The 27,018-nt window shown below is 35.2% G+C and overlaps 1 protein-coding gene and 1 pseudogene across 1 annotated transcript; one reads left to right on the top strand and one right to left on the bottom strand.

Moving 5' to 3' along the window:
• The first annotated feature begins 2,302 nt into the window (after positions 1-2,302).
• On the top strand, positions 2,303-2,846 carry LOC148791712 (glyoxysomal fatty acid beta-oxidation multifunctional protein MFP-a-like). The gene is made up of 3 exons (XM_088888299.1): positions 2,303-2,448; positions 2,554-2,692; positions 2,742-2,846. The coding sequence occupies exons 1-3, from the start codon at positions 2,303-2,305 to the stop codon at positions 2,844-2,846; spliced, it is 390 nt and encodes a 129-aa protein (XP_088744425.1).
• A 10,258-nt stretch (positions 2,847-13,104) lies between these two features.
• On the bottom strand, positions 13,105-13,218 carry LOC109113928 (dolichyl-diphosphooligosaccharide--protein glycosyltransferase subunit 4A pseudogene; annotated as a pseudogene).
• Positions 13,219-27,018: the final 13,800 nt, after the last annotated feature.

Here is a 27,018-nt window from a genome sequence, read left to right as displayed (position 1 = left end):
TTTAACTCACAATCAACAATAAAGTTAATAAACATTTTCATGATAGTTGTGATGGTTTCTTGGGAGTTATTAGTTTCTTCAGAAAACATATTTACATTAAAGTTCCCTCCCAAACACCATGGACCTTCCCATAGACCTTGAATTGCATACAACTCCTCTCACATGTCATTCCTTTCTCTATAGTTATTAAGACCATAGATATTGGTTAACACCCAAGTGAATTCTCCTCTACATTCTTGAATTTGATGGAAACCGAGAATTTCCTATTAACTCCTCCATTGCTTCTACTACATCCTCCTTCCATAATGTGACAATCCCTCCCAAGGCTTCCCAAGAAGGGGCTGAAGTCCACCTTACTCCTATTGATCTCCACACACTCCTCACCCATCTTCTGTCCAACTCCAACAATTTTGTTTCTTGTAACATAACAGTGTTAGGCCTTTCCTTTCTAAGTAAATCCTTTATCACCCTCCTTTTCCTTGCACTCCCTAATCCCCTAATACTCCAGATAACTATTCTCATAGGCACAAATCATGCAAACACCCTCAGTTATAAACCACCACTCCTTACTTCATACCCTTTCTCCTATCACCTCTACCACTAAACTCTATATTTCCTGAAGTCCTCCTTTGTCATAGTCAACCCCTTCCTTTCCCCTATCCATGACCACTTCACTGAATCCATCCACATATCCTTCCTTTTGTTTGAGATTCTCAAACTCTGTACAAATCAGTCATCAAATTTTATCTACCTCCCCACTCTTCCCTTCAAGGCATCTTTCCCGAATTCTTCCACCTTCTTCCACCTCCAATCGTACCCTTGTTGTACCTTCTGGGTGGGATGCTGGTACTTCTATTTCAGCCATAATACACTGGTTAGTAACCAAAAACAAATTGACATTCGTACCTGGTTGGACAGGGATAGCACAAGGAACGCTAGGACTAAACTATTTGCCAAATCTGACTGAACCTGGTGTCGTTTCCTTATAGGGAGACTTTTGTGGAGTAGACATGGTAGAGCAAGCACCACTGTCTAGCCTACCCTCTTGAAAACCCAACCCCAGTACTCCCCTTCCTAGTTCACCCTTATCCATGCTCACAAGAGAGAATTGTTCTCTTACATTTAAGTCCTATACGCTCTGAGACTTTTCTTTGGCTCCCTCATTATGGGATAGTGGAACCTGTCCAGCAAATGCAACACCTCCTACCCTTTGTTCTTCCTTGGGAAAAACTGTAGTAGCCCCCTTCTTCTAAGTACAACACCTCCGTATTCAGGCTCATTGTTTCAATCAGATTTTGTTTATCTTGCAAATCAAGGCTACTCAAACTTGAGGCTCCATCTGACTCATAGTCATCGTTGCTACTGCTTTCATCTCCAAGCCAAACTGCAGAATTTAGCTTTTCTAAATCAATGCGCTTGACGCATCTAGGATTCCACCTCTCAGGCGACACCTATACGGACTGCTGACATCATCCAGCGGCGGTCTGACATCAGGAGTTCACCTCGTGAGAGAGGATCAATAGGAGAGGTACTCCTATGTGCTTTTACCCGCTTAGATACCAAGTTAAAAAACAAAAGTTAAAACTAGGGTTTAGAAGAGAGAAAGTAAGAGGAGAGAAGAAGAAGAGATGTGTCGAGAGGTGTGTTATTTTTACTGTTCACACCCTCAAAAGATCTTTATACTTTGAAAATAGTAAATTACAAGGAAGCCCCTACTTGACAAAAAGAGTACAAGGAAGAGAAAAAGGTTCAAAAACATCCCTGTCTAAGCAATCTCAACAGATTTCTAATATAAAACACCATCAATAAACTCTTCAAAGAAACCGAGAAACTTCTTAAGACAGTAAGATGTGTGCTCTATGAAAAGCAAGCAAATATACTACTAACATGCTCAAGAGCTTAAGAGGAAAAATAATAAACTTTGAAGGGCAACCATCCAAGATTCACATATAAGGAAGATTTTAGAACTGTGATCAAATCCGGTTAAAGCAAATATCTAACTATTTCCGAATTTCCAGAAAATGGGATTGGCAATGTAGGGGGCCGATGTGGATCTAATACAGATTTACAAAAGTTTCATTTGCATCTAGCCACTGCTGTGAGGACTGCAACAGAATTGGTCCTCTGTGATATGAGGCTACAATAGTATTCAATATTGGGGAGCAGAAAGCTTCTTATAACAATTATAGTGATTGATATTTCTGCATTATTTACAGACTAAATGTTTTGATTCTCCTTGTTTTATTTAATTAATTTTTTTTTTTTTTACTTTTTTGCTGGTTGGACTTCCTGAACATAGTTTATGAAGTTACCGGATAAGGACATTGTAGAGATGATTTTCTTCCCTGTTGTGGATGAGGCCTGTCGTGTCCTTGCTGAAGGAATTGCAGTCAAGGCATCAGACCTTGACATTGCTTCTGTTATGGGTATGGGATTCCCACCATACAGGTTTGTACTTTGTACTACGTTTCATGAAAGTTCAGTCTGTGTTGCTTCTTTCTCATCCTTAATGAAAACTATAGCCTAATCAAATGGCATGCACATTTTAATCAGGGGAGGGATCATTTTCTGGGCTGATTCTCTTGGATCCAAATACATTTGCTCAAGATTGGAGGAATGGTCAAAGATGTATGGAGAATTCTTCAAGCCTTGTTCCTATTTGGCAGAGAGCGCTGCTAAAGGAGCTCCATTGGTAAGAAACCTTAAGCCTTTTTCTCATGGTTCTTGTTAGCTTGTTGTAGATAATATCAAGGGAATCCCTTGGCATGGCAACATTTCTGGAATACCATGTATTCATCTTTATGTGTCTGAGTCTTGCAGTAGTTGCATTTTGTTTGGCTATTTGATATGGTCTACAACGTGGAGCCACCCCATTACATAGGAGAGTTCAAATCAGCCCCCCACAACGTCCCACAGCACATCCCTGCCGTGTATTGGGAACAATTTCTGATGATGATATCTTCATTTTTGATATATCGGAAGATATTCCCAATACACAGCAGGGATGTGCTGTGGAACGTTGTGGGGGGCAATCTTGTGGAGGGCTGATTTGATCTACATCCATCTGGATTATGTGGTACCTAGAATATCTCCTCATGATCACCAATATGAAATTCCATGCCCCATGCTTTCATATAATGAGCCAATAGAAATATTTATACAACTCAGAGAAACAAAGTTAATTGATTAAATGGCAGGAGTGAACCAATTGGTCATTTTTTTCCTGTGCTGAATGTAAGATGCACTTTGCTAATTGGAGGGTCTGTATCATTACACTCTTCTGCCAAACTGTTATTTGAAGGGGTGAGGGTTTCTACCAAAAAGGGGGCCGAGAATGCCCTAGAAGCTGTGCTGGTGCCACCTGTCATACAATTCAAACAGCACAGCTTCTGATTTTACAGAAACATAATCTTATATATATAAGATTGGGGTAGAAGTGTAAAGTGGGTTGTGCTGCCCTTTTCGGTGGAAATTTTGGGGGTCGGCCTGGTATGATCCACGGCCCAGGTCCGTGTGGGTCCGGACCGGGTTACAGGCCGTGTTATGGGCTTAGGTCATGCCGGGCTGGGCCACAACCTGGGCCGAACCGAGCTACAATGTTTTTTTTTTGAAAATTTTGATTTCTTTTCTAAGTAAAATTGTAAAACTAAAATATTTAATTTTCCTTTGAACTTTGGGAATCAGAAACTATTTAAAATTTTAAGAAATGAGAAATCTAAGTTATCTAACACATAAATGAAAAAAAAAATACTTAACCAAATTGAAATAAGAATGATGAAATAACAAATTGGAAGAAAAATAGGAATTTTATTTCATTTAATTTTGAATACAAATTACAAATACAATGATTGGATCATTGGATACTTGGATGAAAGAAATATGAAAATGGAATAAATTAATAAAATATAAAAATACAATATAGTTATAAATTGAAAATACAAAATTACATTGTTAACAAATTAAAAAATATCAAATAAATTAAATAAAATTTAAAAAAGTTACAATAATTTAAAAAAAAATAAAAAATTCTATACAAGTAGTCAAATTCATGAATCAAGATTCATGACTTTCATCATCTACTTCGGGTGAAATATCCGGTGTAGTATCATGCCCTCGTTTGTCTTGTAATCTATCTTCTGCATCTAGCAAATCTTTGAAGCAGATACACATCTCTATGCTTTCATCGTTCATGCAGCTTCTTTTGTCATCCAACACCCTGATACCTGCACTAAAACAAGACTCCGATGGAACTATAGACACCGGAGGGTTAGTAGATCACGTGCCATGGTGGCGAGAACTGGATAATTTTTTGAATGTTCACTCAACCAGGCTAAAATATCAAAATTATTTGATCCTTCCCCTCAATTAGAAAAATTTGCTTATAAATAAAAATCAAGTTCAGTAAATGAACTTGTTGTAAAAGTATCAGATTTCTGCCTTCTACTTGTAAAATAAAAAAGTTTTTCTCTTCTACTATTGGGTTCAAGGTCAGAAGTGGAAGATGCTATACAAGTTATAGGAATATTTCCTACAACTTCAGATTCGTATAAATTGTACATTTCAAATAATAAGTTATTAATTTCTTCCTTTTTATTTCCTATATTAATATTCATATTTTCACAATATGATTCAAGTAAAATATCTAAACCATCTTTCCTAATCCTAGGGTCTAATATTGTAGCTAAACGATAAAGGGGAGAAATGTTCTCCCAATATTTTTTAAATTTATTTTCCATTATTTCAACAATACATTGAAATTGTGGATTATTTCTATATTTTGCAAAACAATCACTAATTACCATTAATTGATAAGGTAAATTACAACTAGTTGGATAATAAATTCCAGATAATTCATTAGTTACATCACAAAATTGTTTTAAAAAAACTCTTATATAGACTACCATTTCCTAGTCTTCCTTAAATATCATATCATTTGGCATTTTTGAATTATAAAAATCAATAAGAATTTGTTTATGAAAAATACAACTTTCTAACATAGCATAAGTAGAATTTCACCTATGCTTTACATCTAATATAAAATGTTTATATTTTAAACCATAATTTTGGCATAAATATGTAAATTCTTGTTTTCTTGCCCCTGAACTTTTTATATATATAATACAATTTCTATTTTTGAAATATAAGTAGAAATAATATTCAAGGCATCTTGAATACATAAATTTAAGATTTGACATGCACATCTAATATGAAATAATTGACCATTTAAGCATGGTCTTAATTGAGATTTTAAAATATTTATTGCAGAATCATTATTGCTGGCATTATAAAAACTAATAGAAAATAATTTATTTTCTATTCCATAAGCATGCAAAGTATTTAAAATACTTGCAGCAATAGCTGGGTCAGTATGTGGCCATTTAAGTTTGGTAAGGGCATGTTCGTTTCCTCTTAACTCTTATCTCTTAAGAGGAATCTTTTAACTTTAAGAGAAAAATAGTTGTTCGTTTCATCTTATTCTTATCTCTTAAAGTGCAATCATACAACTTTTTGCTTTCCAATGATACCCTCAAAAAGACAAATAAAAACTCTAATATACGGGGTCAAAATGGATATTTGATAATTTTCAAAATTCAGAATTCAGAGTTCAAAACAACATTCTTTGCATTCAGTGTTTAGAGGAAAGAAAAGTTCACCAATACCAATATACCTCTTAATGTAATCATTGCACTTTCAAATGTCAGACTTCAGAGCAAACGAATAGGCCCTAAAACTTAAAATTCTTTTATTCAAAAGCTAATTTTCATCAATGAAATGGCCAATAACACAAATATAACTTATATTAAATTTGGATGTCCAAACATCCAAAGTAATTTCAACTTTAGAATTAAGATTTGTTAACAAAGAAATTAAATTTTGTTTATATGAAAAAAAAATTAAAGCATCCAACCTAATAGTATTCCTAGAAACTTTTTTATATTGTGGGTTTACAAAATTACGCAACCATTTTTCAAGCTTTGGATCTTCAGCTAATATAAATGGTTGTTCTGCATGTACAATATACTTAGCAAGTTCTTGTCCCATTTTTTCTTGTAAATATTTAAAAGTACCAAAACAACTCCCCCTCCCAATTTGTGTTTGAGTTGTTTCTCTCCCTCCGTCTTCTTCTTTCTCATGTGTGAGCAGATGCTTGCTTAAATGACCCGTACACCCTTGTTACAATAACTAAAGTCCTTCCTAAATTTTTGGCAAACGGCCCTTTCCCCTTCCCCTCAATATCCTCTTCTTTGAAAATTTTCCAAATCGAGCTACTCAACTTAGAGGCTCCCCTTTTTCCCCTAGTATCAGTACAAGGGGTAAAAGTTCCACTTCCATCGACATCAATCGCATCAATGCTAACACTATCATGATGTGATTGAATATCACCAATGGTGAACATGTTGGGGAATCGGTTTCCAAAAGAGCCGGTCATTTTTTTTAATTCTAAAAAGATAAAAATTAATCTAATTCGACTTATGCCAGTTCAAAATCTCAACTTGATTTCAATGGACAACGGTTGAAACCTTTCAACGTCCAAGCCTCCAAAATTGAGATAATTGAGTTGGTTGAGCAAGCCTTCTTCTTGTTGAAAGTTGAAACTTCAATAAAGTTGAGACTTGAGAATTGGAGAATGCAAAATCAAACAATCAGCTAATCAGAATTACTCAGATTGCAAAGAATTGAGAATGTATGAGTATGAGAAAGAGAGAGAGAAGAGATTAAGAGAATTGTTGAATTGGTGTGATGAGTATGGTGGAGGATAGGGCTATTTATAGGAATTGAACATAATTCAATTGCCCAAAATACCCAAAAACTAGTTGTTATTTAGTTGTTGGGAGGGGTATTTTGGTCATTGTAAAGTTATTTATAACTTTACCCAAAAAGCCCCCCTAAACTAGTTGTTATATAGTTGTTGGGGGGCATTTATGTCATTTTTTCAACCCTCCATAAGCAAAATACACAAATACCCCCCTAATATGGTTGTTTATAGTTGTTGGGGGGTATTTCTATAAACCCCCCCAAAAAGCTAAAACTAGTCATTGGGCCCCTTGGGGGGGCCAAGGACTATATTTTGGGCAGGCCGCACTCGGCCCGCTATGCGGGCCTATGACGGGCCATGCTGCGAGCGTGGACCTCAAACCCCCGGCCTAGCACGAAACGAACCTTCGTGCCGAGCCTGGAACGGTCCATGGGCCTTCGTGTCGTGCTGGGCCAGACTAGTCCAATTTCGTGTTGGGCGGCCCGACCCGATTTACACCTCTAGATTGGGGTGCTCTCTCCATACAGGAAATGGACTCTTGAGAGTAGATTCCCACATGAGAGGAACCCATTTCCTATTAATTATATAATAGTTATCTAATTATATAAATATATAATAGTTATTATAAATGTTTATTTCCTATTAATTATATAAATATTGTTAGATAATTAGATATATATAATTATCGAATTATATAAATATATAATAGTTATTATAAATATTATTAATAACTAGATATTGAATTAAGAGAATTTTGACCGTTATTTATTTATTTATTTTTTGTCAGAACGGGCCGATTGTTCAGTTTGAACGGTTGGACTGTTCGACCTAGTAACAGGACCCCTGACTGGTTTGGTCTCCGGGTCGGTTTTAAAAACCATGATGTTATGTCATTCGAGCATGTGACTCATACAACCTGAAAATGGAACTGTTCTGACCATCGGTTTTCAGGTCAATGGTTTGACCGTCCGGTTCGAACAAACGGTCCGTTCTGACAACAAAAATTTTATAAATAAAATAATGGCCAAAAACCATTGAATGGGTCAACGGGTTGACGGTTTGACCATCCGATTTGAATGGACGGCCCGTTCTAACAACAAAAATTTAAAAATAAAAAAAATGGCCAAAAACCATTGAATGGGTCAACGGGTTGACGGTTCGACCACTTGGGTCAATCAACGGTTTTTGGCCAGGGACCGGGATTGGGGTATAATGGAACTAATTGTCTAGACGGTTCCCAATTAAAAAAATAACAACATGGACGATCTGTTCTAACAACAAAAATTACAAGCAAAAAATTGTGTGTGAGGTCCATTAAGCAATACCATACGTGTTATGCCATTTGAGCGTGTAACTCATATGACCTGAAAACAGAATTGTTCTGGCCATTGGTTTTTGGGTGGACGGTTCGACTGTTCAATTCAAACAGATGGCCTGTTCTGACAACAAAAATTAATAAAATAAAAAACGACCAAAAACCATTGAACAGGTCAATGGTTCGACCGCCCAGGTCAATGGGTCGTTGACCGATTCAACGATTTTTTGCCAGGGATCGAGATTATGATAAAACGGAACTGGTTGCCTGGATAGTTCCCAATTAAAAAAATAAAAACAGCCAAAAACCATTTCACGAGTCAACGGGTCGATGGTTCAACCGCTCGGGTTCCATTTTAGATAATTAGATATATATAATTATTTGATTATATAAATATATAATAGTTATTATAAATATTCTTAATAACTAGATATTGAACCATTCAAATGGTTTTGACCGTTTTTTATTTTTTTTTGTAAGAACGAATCGACCTTTCGGTTTGAACGGTTGGACCGTTCAACCCGGTAATCGAACCCTTGACTGGTTTGGTCTCCGGGTCAGTTTAAAAACCACGATGTTATGTCATTCAAGTATATGACTTTACGACCCGAAAATGGAACCGTTCTGACCACCGGTTTTCGAGTCGACGGTTCGACTGTCTGGTTCGAACAAACGGCCCATTTTGACAACAAAAATTAAAAAAATAAAAAAATAAGTCCAAAGACCATTGAACAAGTCAACGGGTTGACAGTTCGACCACTCGGGTCAATGGGTCGTTGACCGATTCAATGGTTTTTGGCCAAGGACCGGGAAAATGGAACTAGTTGCTTGGACGGTTCCCAATTAAAAAAATAAAAAATTGGATGACCCGTTCTGACAACAAAAATTACAGGAAAAAAATTGAGTGTGTGAGGTCCATTAAGCAGTACCATACGTGTTATGTCATTCGAGCGTGTGACTCATACGACCTGAAAATGGAATCAGATGACCCGTTCTAACAACAAAAATTATAGGAAAAAAATTGAGTGTGTGAGGTCCATTAAGCAGTACCATACGTGTTATGTCATTCGAGCGTGTGACTCATACGACCTGAAAATGGAATCGTTCTGGCCATCGGTTTTTGGGCCAACGGTTCTATTGTTCGGTTCGAATGAATGGCCCGTTTTGACAACAAAAATTAAAAAAATAAAAAAAATGACCAAAAACCATTGAACGGGTCAATGGTTTGACCGCCTGGGTCAATGGATTGTTGACCGATTCAATGATTTTTTGCCAGGGACCAAGATTAGGATAAAATGGAAACGGTTGCATAAATGATTTCCAATTAAAAAAATAAAAAACGGCTAAAAACCATTTTATGAATTAACGGATCAATAATTTAATCATTTGAATCAATAAATTGTTGACCAATTTAACAATTTTTTAATAGATACCGGATCAACGGATCGATGATTCCATTCCAGCCCCTGCGAAGCAGGGCCCCTCCGCTAGTTGTATATTATCAAAGAAATATTTAAATGCCCTCCTATGATTATAAAGGGGAGAACAATTAAAAACAGCTGTTGTTCATCATATTTATACTTAACAAATGAACCTTGAATGCAGAACTGTGGAATAATCGTCTACAGTTCTGGTTATATTAGGCCAGACATGATACGCCATGCCTACAGTTCAGGTTATATTAGGCCAGACATGATACGCCATGTCAGCTCCGTAGACACGGATCTGCATTCAGGTTGAAGGCTATAAATGGGCTGAAGGCTTTGCTCCCTAGGTTCTCGGTGAAGTTAGAAATACTCAAATACCTGGGTATAGTTGATAATTGATAGTCCAAGTCTCCCGTTTGTACTCCTAATGTTTACATCTTACATTTAGGTTATGTTTGATTTGAAGGAAGGGAAAAATAGGAAAACTTATATAAGGCTTGTAAAGGTTTTCCTACTTTTTCATTCAAACCAAATATAGCTTAAGAGTCCCTTTAATTCGTGAGAATAGAGATCTGAAATTAGACTAAGTATATGTTTGGCATCATTGTTGCAGTTGCAGCACCGTTTTCTCAGAAAATGGTGCATTTTTTTGTTTGGAATCGTTGTTGTCAGGTAGAATGTTTCCTGGAACAACAACTTTTTTTGTTTGGTACTAATGCTTCAGGAAACGTTTTCTACACTTCTACCCATTATTCAGTGCCACATCATTGTCCAGTTGGTAGCAATGAGCTGCAGTTCTAGAAAACGCCAAATTTGGCGTTACTCCAAGCCATGCCTTCCCAATTTTCAAGGCGTGGCTTGGAGCACCGTTTTCTATGGAAAAATGGTTCTAAACAGATGGTTGTTTCCTGGAGCACCATTTTTTCCTATATAGCACTGATGTGCACCATTGCTTTAGAAAATGGCAACGATGCCAAACAGTGGCAAAAAATGGGCCATTTTGATTTGATTCCAATTGTTTAATTCGAAGGAATTGAAATTCAATTCACATTTTTGGTGGAACGACATTCCCCAATTTGAGAGTATGGCCATTCTGACTTTGATTTCAAGGGGTTTTGATTTGGATTCTGCCTTCGAACCAAACGGATTCTTACTTAAACCACCTATTTATCTCTACACTATCACGCAAGGTCTTAAAAGCAGTCGACTGGACTTGAGTCAAAAGAAGCCAGCATGTTGCATATATGTATAGTTCATAGATTCATATTTGGGATTTGGATTTTGAATACTTTATTAAATTAACTAAAAACGATCAGAATATTATATAATCAATTAAAAATAACTTTATTATTGTATTATCATGAAGAAAATGGTATTAGACTAGATTTTGTGTCTAAACGTACAGCATTTCTATACATAGATTGGAATGTATAGGTTAGATTTGGGGTGGATGAGTGGATCTATATTCAATCCAATTATAAATGGATACTCTTTGCAGCATGTTTTTCAAAACCAAATTGGACAGTTGGACCGGAAACTCGAGAAAAAGTGACCGGTTTCATTTCATACCAAAACTGCTTTTTGGTAAAAAAAACCATTGATTTGGTCAATGAATCGTTGATTCAGGCAATTAAACTGTCAATACAGACAATGGTTTTTAGCCTTTTTTTTATTTTTTAAGTCAGAATGGGCCTTTCATTTGAACCAGATGATTAGACCATTCATCCTGGGAACTGGTCCCCAGAACAATTCCCTGTCCAGCCTAATTTTAAAAACCTCGGTTTGCAGCCCTAATTTCAAAGTGAGATTAAACGAGTCAAATCCAATGGTTTTGGACAGGGAGTTGGAGGCACTTATAATATATTCTTCTTATTTATAATCTTTTTTTTTGGGGAAAATTTCCGATTAGTACCTTGTACTTTAGGCCTAGTGTCACTTTGGTCCCCAAACTTTAAAATGCAACAATTCAATACCCAAACTTTCAAAACATGCCAATCCAGTACCTGCTGTTAACCAACCCATTAACTAGCCATTAAGTGGAATTTGAAAAGACACAAATGCCCTTTAAGTGCCATCTAATTCTCTTTATCAATCATTCAAATGTTGAGAAAAAATGAACAGTCCTAAATCCTTGCATCTTCTATTCAAGAAAGTTGGGGTGACCAGAATTCCCATTGAGACATGACCCCAACTTTCTTGAATAGAAGAGGCAAGGATTTGGGATTGTTCATTTTTTGTCAATGTTTGGATGGTTGATAAAGAGAATTAGATGATACTCAAAGGGCATTTGTGTCTTTTCAAATGCCACTTAACAGATGATTAACGACAGATACTAGATTGACACGTTTTGAAAGTTCGAGTACTTAATTGTTTTATTTTAAAGTTTGGGGACTAAAATGACACTAGGCCCAAATTGCATGATACTAATTGGGAATTTTCCTTTCTTTTTTCAAGGAAACCTGAAAATGTTGACCTGGTATGGCAGGAGAAAAACTTGGAGGAAATAACCAAGAGATATTAAAGACTGGGAATTGAACTTTGCAAATTTGATTAGTCCCAGCATGGCACTTGCAGGCACATACCATGTTCTTGAACAAATTGGCCATTCTTAGGCTAACCCAAGATTTTACTATTGCAACATGTTTTGAAAACATTTTGAGTTAATCGATACAAATTATCGTTTCTACTTTCTACCTAAAATTAGGGTGCAAATGGATCGGATCATCTTATTTGGTTTCGGATTGAATCAGATAATATGATCTGATTAGAAATTGGATCGGATTCGGATAACCCCTATCCGACCCGAGAACATCCAATCCTATGTATATTATATATTTATAAATATAAATATATATATATAATACATATATATGTTATTTTTTATTTATAATTATATTTTTATAAATTTGTTATATTATTTATTTTTTTATAAAAACATGTATATATGATGAAAATAATTAAAAAATACTTGTATTTTTTGTTTTTAGAAAAATAATTGGATAGAATCAGATCCAAAGATTCGGCTTACGGATCGAATCTTCAGATCGGATTTGAATCTGATCTGATCCATTTGCATCCCTACTTAAAATGTAGAACTTGATGTTTTTCCCACATCATTTTTCTGATTGACATGACACTCATATATGATGTGGCAACGCATATTTTCACAAATTTGCATCGATCAACTGTAAAACACCCCCTATGAAACCTGAGCTAAGAACAAAATTATGGAAACCGGAAGTTGCGCATGTCAACACCAAAGCTTGAAGGACCCAAAATCTTCAACATTAAGACTGAGTTTGGAAGGAGTATAAATGCAAATATGTAGTGTACAAAACCTTATATTTTGTATTATTTTGTATGTATTTATGCAGTACATATTTGCATTTGTACTCTTTCCAAACTAAGCCCCGGATCAACATGAAGCACAAAAAGGTAAACACAAACTGATATTAGTGCAACAAAAGATCAATCTTAACAGAGTATGCAATGGAGCAGGGTGAAGAAACCTCATACAGAACTGCATCAGATCTATATCCACTTATAAAGTAGTTACTGTCAACAAAACTGATATGCATTGGTTCAAGGTCAACAGACAAAAGTATTCAGATGCCTTCATATTTGGGATCGGCCATTATATAATGGTAAGCAATTACCAGAACAAATACAAAAATGCCAATAAAATTGGTAAGGAATCCCAACTCTTCGTCATTAATCATCTCTGCAGAAGAGCAAAACAACAGAACCCAACATAGCATTAGCAGCAATACAGAATTAAACTCTTTATTTAAAAATCCATGATAGACATGTAATAGAAATGACGCTGAAAACATTATAAGAAAAATTTTATAAGAAGAAGAAGAAGAAGAAATAGTTGGTGAAAACCAGACTTCCATAGGAATTGTTAGTTTTATAGGCTCAGTTTGGAAGGAGTATAAATATAAATATGTAGAGTATAAATTCTTGTATTTTATATGTATTTGCACTCTACATATTTGTGTTTGTACTCCTTTCAAACTGAGCCTTAAAAGAAAAACGAGGGAAAACCAGTTTTACTTATTTATTTATTTATTTGAAGATACTGTAAATGCTGGCTTAGATCAAGGAGGTGGAAGGTTCAGAAACTGCTCTCATTGTCATTGGCAATGCCATGCTTCAAAATGAAATTGGATTTGAAGTAAAAAGGTAAAAGAAAAACTGAAAAACAAAGAGTTACGTTCTAAACTAAGGGGTTGGTTGATAACAGCTTAAATGCCTGAACCAAATGAATAAATAATGAAATATTTGAGGTTATGGTACTTGACCCAACTTTAGCTTCAGGTATTACAGAGCTCACAACCTCCTTAATGAGGAGCTATTCACTAAAACACCAAGAAAAAAATACCATTTAATTCATCTGAGACCCACCCAAAAAGAAAAACCTAATAGTGGAGATTCATTAAACAAGATATTGCAACATTGGCCAGTCCTACACATATTCCAGTGAAAAACCAGAGGCTCTTAAGAGGAAAGGAAAGTAACCACAAACTGGACCGGATCGGATGATCGGATTGGAAAAACCGGGAATAAGTTAGGTCTATTTTTCTTCAAAACTGATTTTTCTCCAAAAACCATTGGTTTTGGTCAGTAAACCATTGACATGGGTAGTTAATTGTTCGAACGATTTTAATTATTTTTTATTTTTTTTATTTTTTATTTTTGTCAAAATGGACTGACCGTTAGTCCCGATAACGAGACCCCTGACCGATTCGATCTCTGAATCGATTTTAAAAACCATAGTAAATATAAAATAGTAATCATTGTTTGCTGGCTTTTGCATCCGTGATGAAAGCATCAACATGTTTCTCCTTTGAGAGAAGTTATTTATCTATTTCTCCATTTTTTGCATTTTTTCTTATTTTTTTTTAAATATAAAATAGTAATCATTGTTTATCTTAATTAGATTAATAAAATTGCACACTATTAGAGAGAGACTTTGGGGTTTTACAATGCCTCTTATTTTAATGCATGTTATTATTACATTTAAAAGAGAGAGAGAGAGAGAGAGAGAAGTAATATAAATCAAATAATGTAAATAGGTAGAGGTGAAACAATCAAAAAATTATTAATTTAAAAATCCACTAAACTTTCACTAAAAATAAATATTATAAAAACTTAGTAAATATTAAAAATGTATTTTAATTCCACTTAAAAATCAAACTTAATAAATGCTAATAAAAATAAGAAGTTTAAATATAAAAATATTAATTCATAGTTTTAATAATATTATTAGATAACTTATGAGTTGAGACCTTTATTGTGCATAATGAACTCATTAAAAATGATAAAAATTAATGAAAATTTAAAATGCATAACCCATTTTATTAACAATATTTTATTGAAAAAATTACTGAATAATAATGAAAAATACCAAGAATTAACTAAAAATAAGAAATTTTAATTTTAATTTGTAAAATAAAAATTTTAATTTATAAAAAATCATAGTTTTATAATTAACACGGGCCTCTTTATCAACAAAAAATGTGCAAGCCCGGCCCAACCCGAGCCTAGCCCTTATATAAAGCTCAAAGCTCAACTAATTTAGATTTTCTAATAGAAAATTGATATTTAATATATATATATATATATAAAATAAGTACTTTTTTATATATGTAATAGTATCAGGCCAAGCTTATTTGAGAAAGCCCGAGCTCGAGCCCACATGCATGAAGTTTTGTCCAAGCCCAAAAACTAACGGGTCAGGCTGAGCTGGGCCATTGGACTACTCGGCCGATGAATAGGTCTAATTGTATATATAAACAATTGTATACATAAAAAGTCATATGAAATAAAAATTTAAACATCTTCTTCATTTTTTTTAAATGGACCTCTCATAGCTTGGTCTGGTCCACGACCTGGCTTGGCCCAAGGATCGGCCCATGGACAAGGTCAGCCTATGTCATGGCACAAACCCGTGCAGGCTCGAGTCGTGGGCCTTACCGAACCGACCCCTAAATTATCTTAGGGGAGGCAAGCACGACCCGATTTACACCTCTACTTGAACCCACCCAATACTAGGGACAGGGCAGGGAAATTCGAGGATTCCCCATCCATGATGAGGAGTGGGGTGCCTTGACCTTGAACTCGCCCGATATCGAGGAATAGTTGCCTTGCCCTGAACCCGCTTGACACTAGGGATGGGGTAGAGTGTCTTTACTATGGGCAGGGAGCCAAGATTTTTTATTAAGGGGGGTCAAAGCGTAGAAAACATGGACACGGGGGCAAAAGCTAGGAAACATGGGTAAGGGGGCTAAAATATAGGGGGGGGGCATGACTCCCCTCCACCACCCTTGGCTCCGCCCATAATTATGGGGTAGGGACAGGGATAGGGTGCCCTATCCTAAACTCACCCTATTGTCATTCCTATATAATTGTTAATTATTATTAAAATTAATAAAAATATTAATTTTTGTAATTACAACATTAGAGTAAGGAGATTATTTTTTGATAGTCCAAATGGAGATTGTATCCTTGAGCATTATAATTACAACAACTTTCATTTCCAATATAGTAGAGACGAGAGAGTAGAGACCAGAATGGCAAGGGCAAGATCTTCAATCTTGGAGAGAGGGAGGATTATGGGTATGGCTAAGATATAGGTTGAGGCATCTCCTCTGAATGGATTCACAAACTTTATGATGCTTCTAATGGAGGGGAGGACCCAACAACAATTTTAATCTCGCGCCTGCCTCTATTTGAGTGAGTGGCCAATTTCTTACTTGGTTTTCTCTATGAGACTGTGACGTCCAAATTTGAATGAAAATATGAAAAAAAAACCCAAATTATTAACATTTTGAAGAAAAGGATAAAATGATCTTAAAAATATCAAAAAGCATAACTTTGTTTTTTTCAGAAAATTAAGTCGCACATATCATCCATCATATAATACAAATAACTGGTAAGACTGCTTTCTATAAGGCCTCGTTCACTTTTCGATAAGTCACTTATCTGGGTAAATGCAATTACGTGAGTAAGTTTTTCCTCGTAAACACTTACGTGAATAAGTACATTTACACATGTTCTTTTTGTTTCCCTAGTAAATAAGGCAATGACCATTTTAGTCATATAAATTCATTATTAAAAGAGGTATTTTTGTCCCATTTAAGTGTTGGCAACTTCCTCCCTATGTGGGAAAGTTATTTACTCATTTAGGAAATGGATATCACTTTCCCGAGCAAGTGGTACCCAGAAAATAAACTTTCCCTAATCCCCACATAAAGCTGAAAAAAGAACTGTACGAAGCTAACAATTTTCTGGAATTCAGGTACTATGATACTAATCCCAAAATACAAGATATTTATCTGCAATTTATCCTATTTTTTAAACTGAACAATAATTAAATAATGGAGTGACCCCTCACAATCCTGAGACCTATATATTATTAATTAATTAATAATGAGGTATTTTGACAATAAGAAATTTTTAGTGTTTTCTTTTCTTGACAAGGATGGCAATGGGTTCTGTGTTGGGTCAAGATCTCATGTTACACCCAGAATCCCACCAAGCACCGACTAGCTAGATAGATTGCTGTCTGCAATAAGTTATTTGGTTGGCTTCCAGCATCACTGTTGCTATTGTCAGCATATCCACACAACTTCTGCTCTACTACTTCACGAAATCTAACACAACATATATAATAGATATCTATGAAGTGCATGAATCATGAACAACTTGCACACTCTATAGTACATTCTCTCAAGTTTCTTATTTTTTTTTTCCGAGAAATCAAAGCTTCTTTATTGATGAACGACCCTTCCAACGGTTCGATTGTTTTATACGTCATAGTCACCATTAAATAGCTTACCAAACTATGATTTCTTCCATTATTTTTTTTAAAGCCCGAAGACAAATTCGTTCAACTAACTCAGAAAAAGGTCTGTCTGATATCTATAAGAATATTAGGTAAGAAAGAAAGAAGTTACAGAAGACCAAGAGCAAGTGTAAGCAACACCAAGTGTATGGAAGAAATCATAAATCAACAATAATGTATTTTAAATAGTAATTATTATATTAAATTTATTGTAAAACAACCACAATTGTTAAATTTAATATAATTTATTGTTTTTACTGTTTATTTTTTAATACATAGTTAATTATTAATTTACTGTTTATCAATTACTAATTAAATTTAACAATTAATCTAATGCTTTAAATATATGTTCGGGGCACCTAGTTATCAGACATTGATTAGTTAGTGTAGGTATAAAAGAAACAAGTGGAGAACATGCCAACTCTCTACATGTGCATGTGACTACGGGTGTCAATTGGACTGGATTTGGTCCAATTGGATCCAGTTTAGTGTAAGTCCACTACAAATGGATCAGGTCCAATCCAATCTAATGAATATTTTGGACTATTTTGGATTAGTCTAATTCAATGTTTGGACCATGTATTCAATCTGTTCAATTTTGTTTTAATTTAGAGTAATTCTAACCCAAACCTGGTCCATTGGCACTTATATTCTATCTTCTATCAATGAACCAGATTTTGGCTCAATCCAGTAAATACGTTGGGCTACAAAGTCCGGACTGGTCCAATTCACTATGTGTTGTTGGTCTGTCTAATCCGTCCAAATTGATTTTGGTTTGGATGGGGTTCAATCCAAAACTGGTCCATTGACACCCCTACATGTGAATCAATATAAATATGTATAAGGAGCTCGCATTTCCTATATATGATCATAGCGGTAGGACAATCTAGAGACCCTAAAATAAAGTGAAAACTTACCAGCATCTGCAATAAATTCAAAGCTTGGCATTACCTTATTTTTATTTCAAGCGCTGGTGTATTTACATTCCACTGGGCCATATTTGGGAGTGCTTAAAAATAAATACTTATTCGAAATAAGTGCTTATTTGGGTCGAGACCACACCATTAAGCACATATTGGTGTTTGGGAAATAATCCTAAAATAAATGCTTATTTTAAAAATAAGGACTTATTTTTTAAGCCCAAATTTTTAGCTTTTTTTAAGTGCTTATACAATAAGCACTTACTCAATTTTTTCTTCCAAAATTATCCCTAGTGGAATTCTAAAATACCACTTATAAAATTATCCCTAGTTGAATTTTGTAAAAGTACCTTTATAAAAGTGCTTTCATGTAAAAATACTTTTCTAAAAGTAATTTAATAAAAGTACTTTCATAAGGGTATATTTTGAAAATTTGAAAGCAAATAAAGGGCAAAATAGTTATAAATGCTTATTTAAGTGCTTATTGGAGAAAAAGACTACCAAACACCCAATATGAAATAAGTGCTTATTTCACTTGACAAAGTTGGGTGCCAAATGCAAACAAGTATTTATTGGAATAAGCACTTATTTTTAACATAAACACTCTCAAACATGGCCCATCACATAAGACACGGAAATGTTTTCTCATGTATAAGTTGGAAAAAGAAAATTTGTTACAACCATTGTATCATACAACCCCCAATGAATTAATAACACACAAATGTTGAAATTAAAAAAAAAAAAATTCAGTTGATGTAATATCTTAAAGTTATTTAATGCTGGTATGTCCATATTACATTGGAGTTGCATGGGATTATAAACTGCATTTGGAAAGGATGCAAATGGAATGTAAATCCCGGTTCAGGGTAAATTTGCACTCAGGTTCACTTTTGCTTGTGTTTGGCAACATTACATTTATGCATTGATAAATGACGGAAAACACATTTTCCAATGCATATTTACATTGATAATAAGATGTAAAGTACATCAATAAAAAAGAAGTAAATTTGCATTCAAATGGGCTTTTGATAAAAAAAAATGGCATATACTTTACCAGAATTCGTATCTGTATACATTACAGCTAAAAAATCTATTTGGTAAGATGATAAATTTGTCAGTGCAAAATTAACCTAACTTTGTAATTTATATAGACCATTCTACACTCTACATATTTGCATCGTTTCCAAGCGCAACCATAATTGCAGCAGAATTAAACTCTATGGACTTTTCCTCTTTCTTCTAATGATGCAATAGATGAATTACTGAGTTTTACACAAGTCCCATAAACCTGCCATATTATTAGTTGATTAATGCAGGAAACAAAGGTGTAGAAATTATTAGGGACTGCAATCTACAGCTACAATCATGGTCACACCATTCCCTCTGCCTGAAAATGCGGATTCATTAAGTGCTCAAATTAATGTGATCAGCAATACAATAATGGTCAAGGAAAGAAGGAATCGTTGACCAAGTATACACAGAGCTCTGCAAGATTGGGCAATCCTGTGAGCTGCATGCATTGTCTTGTCTGCTAATCTAGGGGCAGAAACAAAAGAGCACCGAGGAAGATTAGCACACAGAGCTCTGCTAATCTACGGATTTGCCAAGGAGGAATGTAAGCTCCCCTCTAATAGGTCTTGTACAATAGTTAAAAGAGTCTCCATCAAACACTATATAAGAAAGCCCAAGCTCCAAAGAAAATTTGATACTCTCCAAATAGCCAAATTCTACTACAGAGCATTTAGCAAGCTTTTTTGCTCCTTTTAGAATTATGGCATACTATGATGATCATGGATTATTTAGGGTGTCAATGGACCGAAATTAATTTGGACAGATTGGATGAACCAACAAGACATATTGGATTGGATCAATCCAATCCAAAATATTTATTAGTCCATAATAAATTTATATTGAATTGTGTTGAATTAAGCTAAAATCTGGTCCATTAATATAAGATAAGAATATAGATGTCAATGGATTGGGTTTGGGTTGAAACCAATATAAATTAAGATGGATTTGAACAAATTAGACAGTCCAAACATTAAATTAGACCAGTAAAAAATCATCATCCAAAATATTCATTGGATTGGAGTGAACCTGGTCCATTAGTAATGGATTCACATTAAACTAGATCTGATTGGACCAAATCCAGTTCAAATGACACTCCTATCGATTACATTACAATCGGATTGAATACGATTTTGTAATTCATTGATTTGAGCATTAGTATTGATGACAGTGGAATGGATGTCTACCTCCTCGCCCTCCAAAGCTATTTTGCATCTATCTTTGCAAATGAGCCACATGATAACGACACATTTTGCAAAAAATGATAGGGATCGAGCCACTTCGACTACCAATCAGCCAATCATTCAAAGTGCAATCACAAACAACATTAATTTGCAGACTGAATGAGCTTTTAAAACATATTGAATCGAGGAATCCATGAGTCATTGAAATGAACATATGTATGTCCCATCCTCACCATATCAGCCATAATAATCATCCCTACATTTTAACACATCAGCCCAACAATCAGAGCTGTTGTCATTTGGAGTGACATTCCAGAAAGAAATCGCATTTGATAAATATTTGGAATGTTGGAATGAAAGAACTATTGTTCGAAGTCATGAATCTCCAGCATAATCTCATAATTTGTGCTTTATTCTTCAATAGACACGATATCATCCACCCTCTTCTTTCAATTTAGTCTAGTTGATCAACGCCTTAAGTACATATATATATATTTTTGTTATCGAAGGCACCCACTAAAAATTCATTTCCAATCCAGTATTGACCTTGTAAACATTAGGGCTGCGTTTGAAATCAGTGTAAAATGTTATTGGTATAAAAATACATTGATAACATTTAACACTGAACAGTGAAAGTGATTGTTGCTTTTTGAAAAACGTGATAGATGGAAGAGTGTATCGATGTAAAACTTTACGTTTGATGGGGTTTACATCGGTTATCGATGTAAAACTCTACTCCATCCAAACACACACCAAACTGAATCAAAGTAGAGTTTTATGTCAATCATAATTACACACTCCTTCCAAACACGTGCAAAACTGAATCAATGTAAGTTTTACATCTATTCTTGATTTACATCGCTTCCAAATTTAGTCTAAAGGAAATCTTGTAGACATAAAATAATTGGGAATTGATGAAAATGTGCTCTTCAACATAATTGTTCTACCTGCATGAGTGAGGTATCGGCCTTTCCACCCCACTAGGCGTTTTTTTTTTATTTCATATGGTGACATCAAATGCACATTTAACAAATTTAGGATACCTCACTCATCATCATTTAACAAATTTAGGATACTTTGTCTATCTCTTCTAATACTATTTGTACTGAATAGTATGAAGACTTATCATCATTTACCATTTGTCCTGACCACATGCCAAATTGTGAGAGAATAGATTGTAAATGATTCATTAGGAAAACACCATTGCCAAAGCGAATACCATAGAAATCATGAGCCAATAACTTACTATAAAGCATGCATCATAATACATCCATGGCCGATATAAAGGGGGCATTCTTTTTTTTGGATTTTGAGAGGGGGAAAAGTTGGTCAATAGGATTTTGTTTCCCACTGATCAAGAAACCCATATTCATTTTTCAAATTTATGTGGAGACCAGCGAAAGTTTATTTTCCAGGTAAGTGATACCCATCTTCTAAGTGGATAAATTAACTTTCCCATATAGGGAAAGTTGCCAATACTTGAATAGAACAAAAATACCCTTTTTAATAATGAAATTTTTATGACTGATGGTTATTGCCTTATTTACATGGGAAATAAAAGAACATGGATAAATGCATTTACCCAGATAAGTGATTTACCGAAAAATGAACGGGACAAAAGAAATACAGTGACAAAGGGAAACCTTGCCTTAGTCCCCTTTGTGGATGAAAGGAGGCTGAAGAATAATCATTTAGTAGAATAGATCAGAAAAAGAGACTATAGATACACAATACAATTAGGTTGCAAAAAATGCTGGAAAAGCCTCTGAATTGAAATGCTTTTAATGAAAATGACCATTATAATCTGTTATAGGCATTAGAAAGTTGAAATGCTTATAACGAAAATGACCATTCTAATGTGTCATATGCCTTAGAAAGATGAGTTTAAAAACGAAAGAGTCAGACCTACCTCTCTTATCCTTCTTTAGAGTGAACTGCATTGGACACAATAATTCTATTTATCTTCTGTTGTCGGCCTAGTACAAAGGCATTTTGAACATGTACTGAACAATAAAAATGAACTCCCCAACCCCAACCCCAACCCCCTCATTTATGAGAAAACATTTCATGTGATCTTGTCGCATATAGGGGTGCTAGTGAAAAATCAGAAAACCTAAAAACTGAACCAATAAGCCAGAAATCATTTTTAACTGCAAAATCCAGTTAGACAAACTCCAAACCCGTATTCAAAAAACCGATAGTTAATCATTCTAACTATTAACCAATTGATTCTATTCACTTTTAATTGGTTTAAATTTTTTAAAAGACTGATAGGATCAGTTCGATCATAGTTCGATTAACCAAACCAATGAAACGTAAAACTCACCGGCATCTGAAACCAAAACCAAAACCAAAAGTTAATTGTAATTGATGTTATGGTTTGAATTTAGGGAGAATTACGGTTCAGCCTAGGGTCAGAATTTGTAGGCTCAAAGTATATTTTGGATAGGTATCAGTTTGGAATTGATGTCAATTTATGGACGAATATGAGTGCATAGAGTGTGGGGTTTTGACCTTTTGAATGTTTTTAATTTTACAGTAAAAATTAAATCAGAAATCTACACTGGGACTGTCTGTACTTCCATTGAATTTATTACACAATCCGGATTTTTCATTTATAACTTGCTCTCCGTATAAGAGCCTTTTGCAAATGTAATGGAATAACTTTTGGAGAACTTCCCACCTTCCAGGTTTCATGGAAATCCAAGATTAAAGGTAAATTGGTTTACTATACACACCACACCACACTCCACGGTTCACACCACTGTTGCGGAAATATCATGAGTCCAACGATCCACGATGTCAGTGTACAATATATAACTCAAACAAAATTAAACATGTCTGGAGTGAATGCGGTATAAGTGCTATCTGTTTGAGGTGTAAATCGGGCCGTGTTAGGTCGGCACGGGCAGAGCCTGCATGTGGCCCGTATAAAATGTGGGCCATGCCGTTTTGGTCTATGAGCCATCCTGGTCCGTGCCTCCCTCTTCTGAAATAATTTGAGGGTCAGCCCAGCCTGGCACAATCCGTGACTTGAGCCCGCCGAGCCTTAGGCTAGGTCCGGTTGTGGATTGAGCCAAACTACGAGAGGTCTATTTAAAAAAATTGAAAAAAAATTATATATATATATTATATAATTATCACATATGAATTAATTGTAATGCATATTGGACCATGCCGGTACATGGCCTACGGGCGACATGGCCCTCTCAATTGCGCCACGTTGTGCCAATTCATAAATCTCTAAAACCCTAAACTCAGCACAACCCATGTATTGTCGTGCAGGACCCGGCGGAACAATCCGATTGGTGTACACATCTTATTCGTAGCAGACCGTTGATCAGCTGCAATAATTTGATGTTGTCTCGAGGGGCAATCAAGTATATTTAAGATTTAAAGATATGGGGTTTTTATAGTTCAGTCCACTTATTTCAAATATTTATTTGACACTAAATTATGCAGACCTCTCACTTGAATGTATATGCTCCTCAATCACTCCAACATGGGGTTATTATTGGTTGAAGTGTTTTTAATACAGCCATCAAATGCAGCTAATTTGAATTTCAGATCCCTCCTCTACATAAATCAAACCAGTTTTGGTACATGGTTTTAGCCCCACAGTAAAACTGTGAAATCAAGGCCCTCTTATGTATTGTTGTGCCTCATCTTGAATTAGATGAAGTAACATAGTAATGCTAATAACAGTGGGGTCATAAGGATATATCTAACGAGTTCACATCTCCGCCTCACAATACATCTCTGTCGTGTATTGAGAATATTTGAACATTTTTCGATGATAAATCAAACCAGTTATCATTGAGAGATATTCTCAATACACGGCGGAGATGTGCTGTGAAGCATTGTAGGGCGGCTCACTTTTGCTATGTTCTTTCGTGTTTTGGTACCATTAGTGTTTATTATGAAACGTTTAGGTTCGATTATTAATTTAATAAAAAATGATGTTAAAAATATGAATTGTCATGTCATATATGTATAATAAAAAACAGTGTTGGTTGATCTATACAAATTGCTGTTGCATCACTAATTCAGATGGTTCAACTCTAAACAGCAATGATCAGCCCCGACAAGCATTTTCTTTTTCAGTTGAAGTGACTCCTTGTGCAAGTGACAATTCATCAATTTCTATTTTTGAACCCCAAAAGTTTCATCATCAATAAATTGCATTAATGGTACCAAACGTAATCTGAACTAAGTCTCTCATTCCAAAAATGGTTTAAAACCGGCGATATTACTACCTCATCTCATCGTAGGGTGGCATTCAACTGGCACCTAGTGGAATTAGAATTTATTAATATATATGCTAGCGGAGGGGCCCCTATTTCGCAGGGGCTGGAATTATTGCTATTTATTATATTAAAAAAGATAATAGTTTTTTAATAAGAAACTTCTAATTATAAGTATTCACGTATTGAAATTCATATAAAGACTTAAAAGAAATCATCAGGTGTTCATTTTTTAAATATTATTTCAGTAAAGCATGTCATATAAAAGAATTAATATGATCATACAGTGATAGTTCTTAGTTCTACTTCATAGATGTCCTCTATTTCACATCAAGAACTCCCAGTTGACCCAGATAGTAGGACCTGTTTGGCTTGAGAACCGTTCAGACAATTGGTTCCGTTTTACTCCAAATCCGGTCCCTGACCAAAAATTGTTGAATCAATCAATGACTCGTTGACTTGGGCGGCCGACCCCTTGTTTAGCGGTTTTTGGCCATTTTTTATTTTTTAATTTTTCAATTTTTGTTGTTAGAACGGGCCATCTGTTTGAACTGTCAACCTGGAAACCGGTGGCCAGAATGGTTCTATTTATGGGTTGTTTTTTCTAGATATCAATAATTAGACGAAATAACTTTGTAGTCATAGTCATGGGAAGGGTGGACATTGCAAGGGATTCCAAAACCTTGAAAGATAAATCCAAAGTGACCTTAAACACAGAAAAAAAATAGCGGTAAATCCACCAAACTGGAAAACCCAAAGAAAAAAAAAATCAGAAAGTCGAGTTCAAAGTTCCGCTTTGAAGCAGAGCTAAACATATATGCAATCAAAGAAAGAGACAAAGTAGATCGTTTTGTAAGAAGATAAAAACAATAAAAAAAATCGCACAAGAAAACTCAAAGAAAAAATAAAATGGAATAAATAAAATGGTGGTAAACCCTAGACCGTTTTGAAGGATCTTGAAGAAAAAGACCAAACATACACCAAAAAAAACTAAAGCAGAAAATGAAAAAAAAAAGTAACATACTGCACGCTCAAATAAAACCAATAGTAGAAGAAACCTTTGAATAGTGAAAATCCAAAAGCCCAAAAAACCATAGTTTTCGAACCGCCGTTAACCCAGACGAACAGACATTTTTGCCTAGGAATCGTCCAGGAAACTGGTTCTGCTTTACCCCAATCCCAGTCCCTGGCCAAAAACTATTGAATCGATTAACGACCCATTGACTCGGGCGATCGAACTATCGACTTGTTGACCCGTTCAATGGTTTTTTGCTGTTTTTTTTTTATTTTTGTTGTCAGAACGGGTTGTCTATCGAACAAGACGATCGAGCCGCCGTTTTTTTAATTTTAAATTGGGAACCATCCAAGCAATCGGTTCCGTTTTACCCCAATCTCGGTTTCTGGCCAAAAATCGTTGAATCGATCAACGACCCATTGACCCGAGTGGTTGAACCGTCGACCCATTTAATGGTTTGTGGCCATTTTTTATTTTTTTTAAGTTTTGTTATCTGAACGGGCCGTCCGTCGAACCGGATGGTCGAATTGCAGTTTTTTTAATTTTTTTAATTGGCAACCATCTAGGCAAGCGGTTCCATTTTGCCCCAATCCCGATCCCTGGCCTAAAAACCGTTGAATTGGTCAACGACCCATTGACCCGAGCAGTCGAATTGTCGACCCGTTCAATGGTTTTTGGCCATTTTTTTATTTTTTTAATTTTTGTTATTAGAACGGTGTGTTCATCCATTCGAACCGGACGGTCGAATTATCGACCCAAAAACCGATGGCTAGAATGGTTCCATTTTTGAGTCATATGAGTTATGCACTCAAATGACATAACACGAATAATACTACTTAATGAATCTCATACAATTTTTTCACTGTAATGTTTGTTGTGAGAATGGATCATCTATTCGAACCAGACAATCGAACTATCAACCCGAAAACCGATTACTACAACAATTCCATAACTTTTTTATTGTAATTTTTGTTGTAAAAATCGACTATTCATTCGAACCGTCGACCCAAAATAGGTGGCATATATATATATATAATAACCCCATGGCAAGAAACCCTAATTTGGTGCAAATTTCCTGGTTCCCTTTTCTAAGCTGCACAGCCAGGCCCACCACGTTGTCGTGTTAGAATGTCGGAGCCAGCAGTGAGAAGTCATTCTAGTACAGAGTTAAATCTTTGCATGTTTAACCGACCTCTGTCATTACAGGTGAGAGATCATAAATCAGCGGGTTGTGGCAGT

Source organism: Nelumbo nucifera, chromosome 5, assembly GCF_055504915.1.
Source record: "Nelumbo nucifera cultivar China Antique chromosome 5, China Antique-T2T, whole genome shotgun sequence".
Taxonomy (NCBI): Eukaryota; Viridiplantae; Streptophyta; class Magnoliopsida; order Proteales; family Nelumbonaceae; genus Nelumbo; species Nelumbo nucifera.
Note: the sequence above shows the minus strand (reverse complement) of the source record. Positions and strands in the feature narration are given on the sequence as shown.

Bases quoted from the DNA above. Each gene is read 5' to 3' on its own strand.
- LOC148791712 (XM_088888299.1), top strand. From the start codon at position 2,303: ATGAAGTTACCGGATAAGGACATTGTAGAGATGATTTTCTTCCCTGTT. The intron at 2,449-2,553 runs GTTTGTACTTTG...CATTTTAATCAG, and splicing joins ATGGGATTCCCACCATACAG to GGGAGGGATCATTTTCTGGG. The intron at 2,693-2,741 runs GTAAGAAACCTT...AGCTTGTTGTAG, and splicing joins CTGCTAAAGGAGCTCCATTG to ATAATATCAAGGGAATCCCT.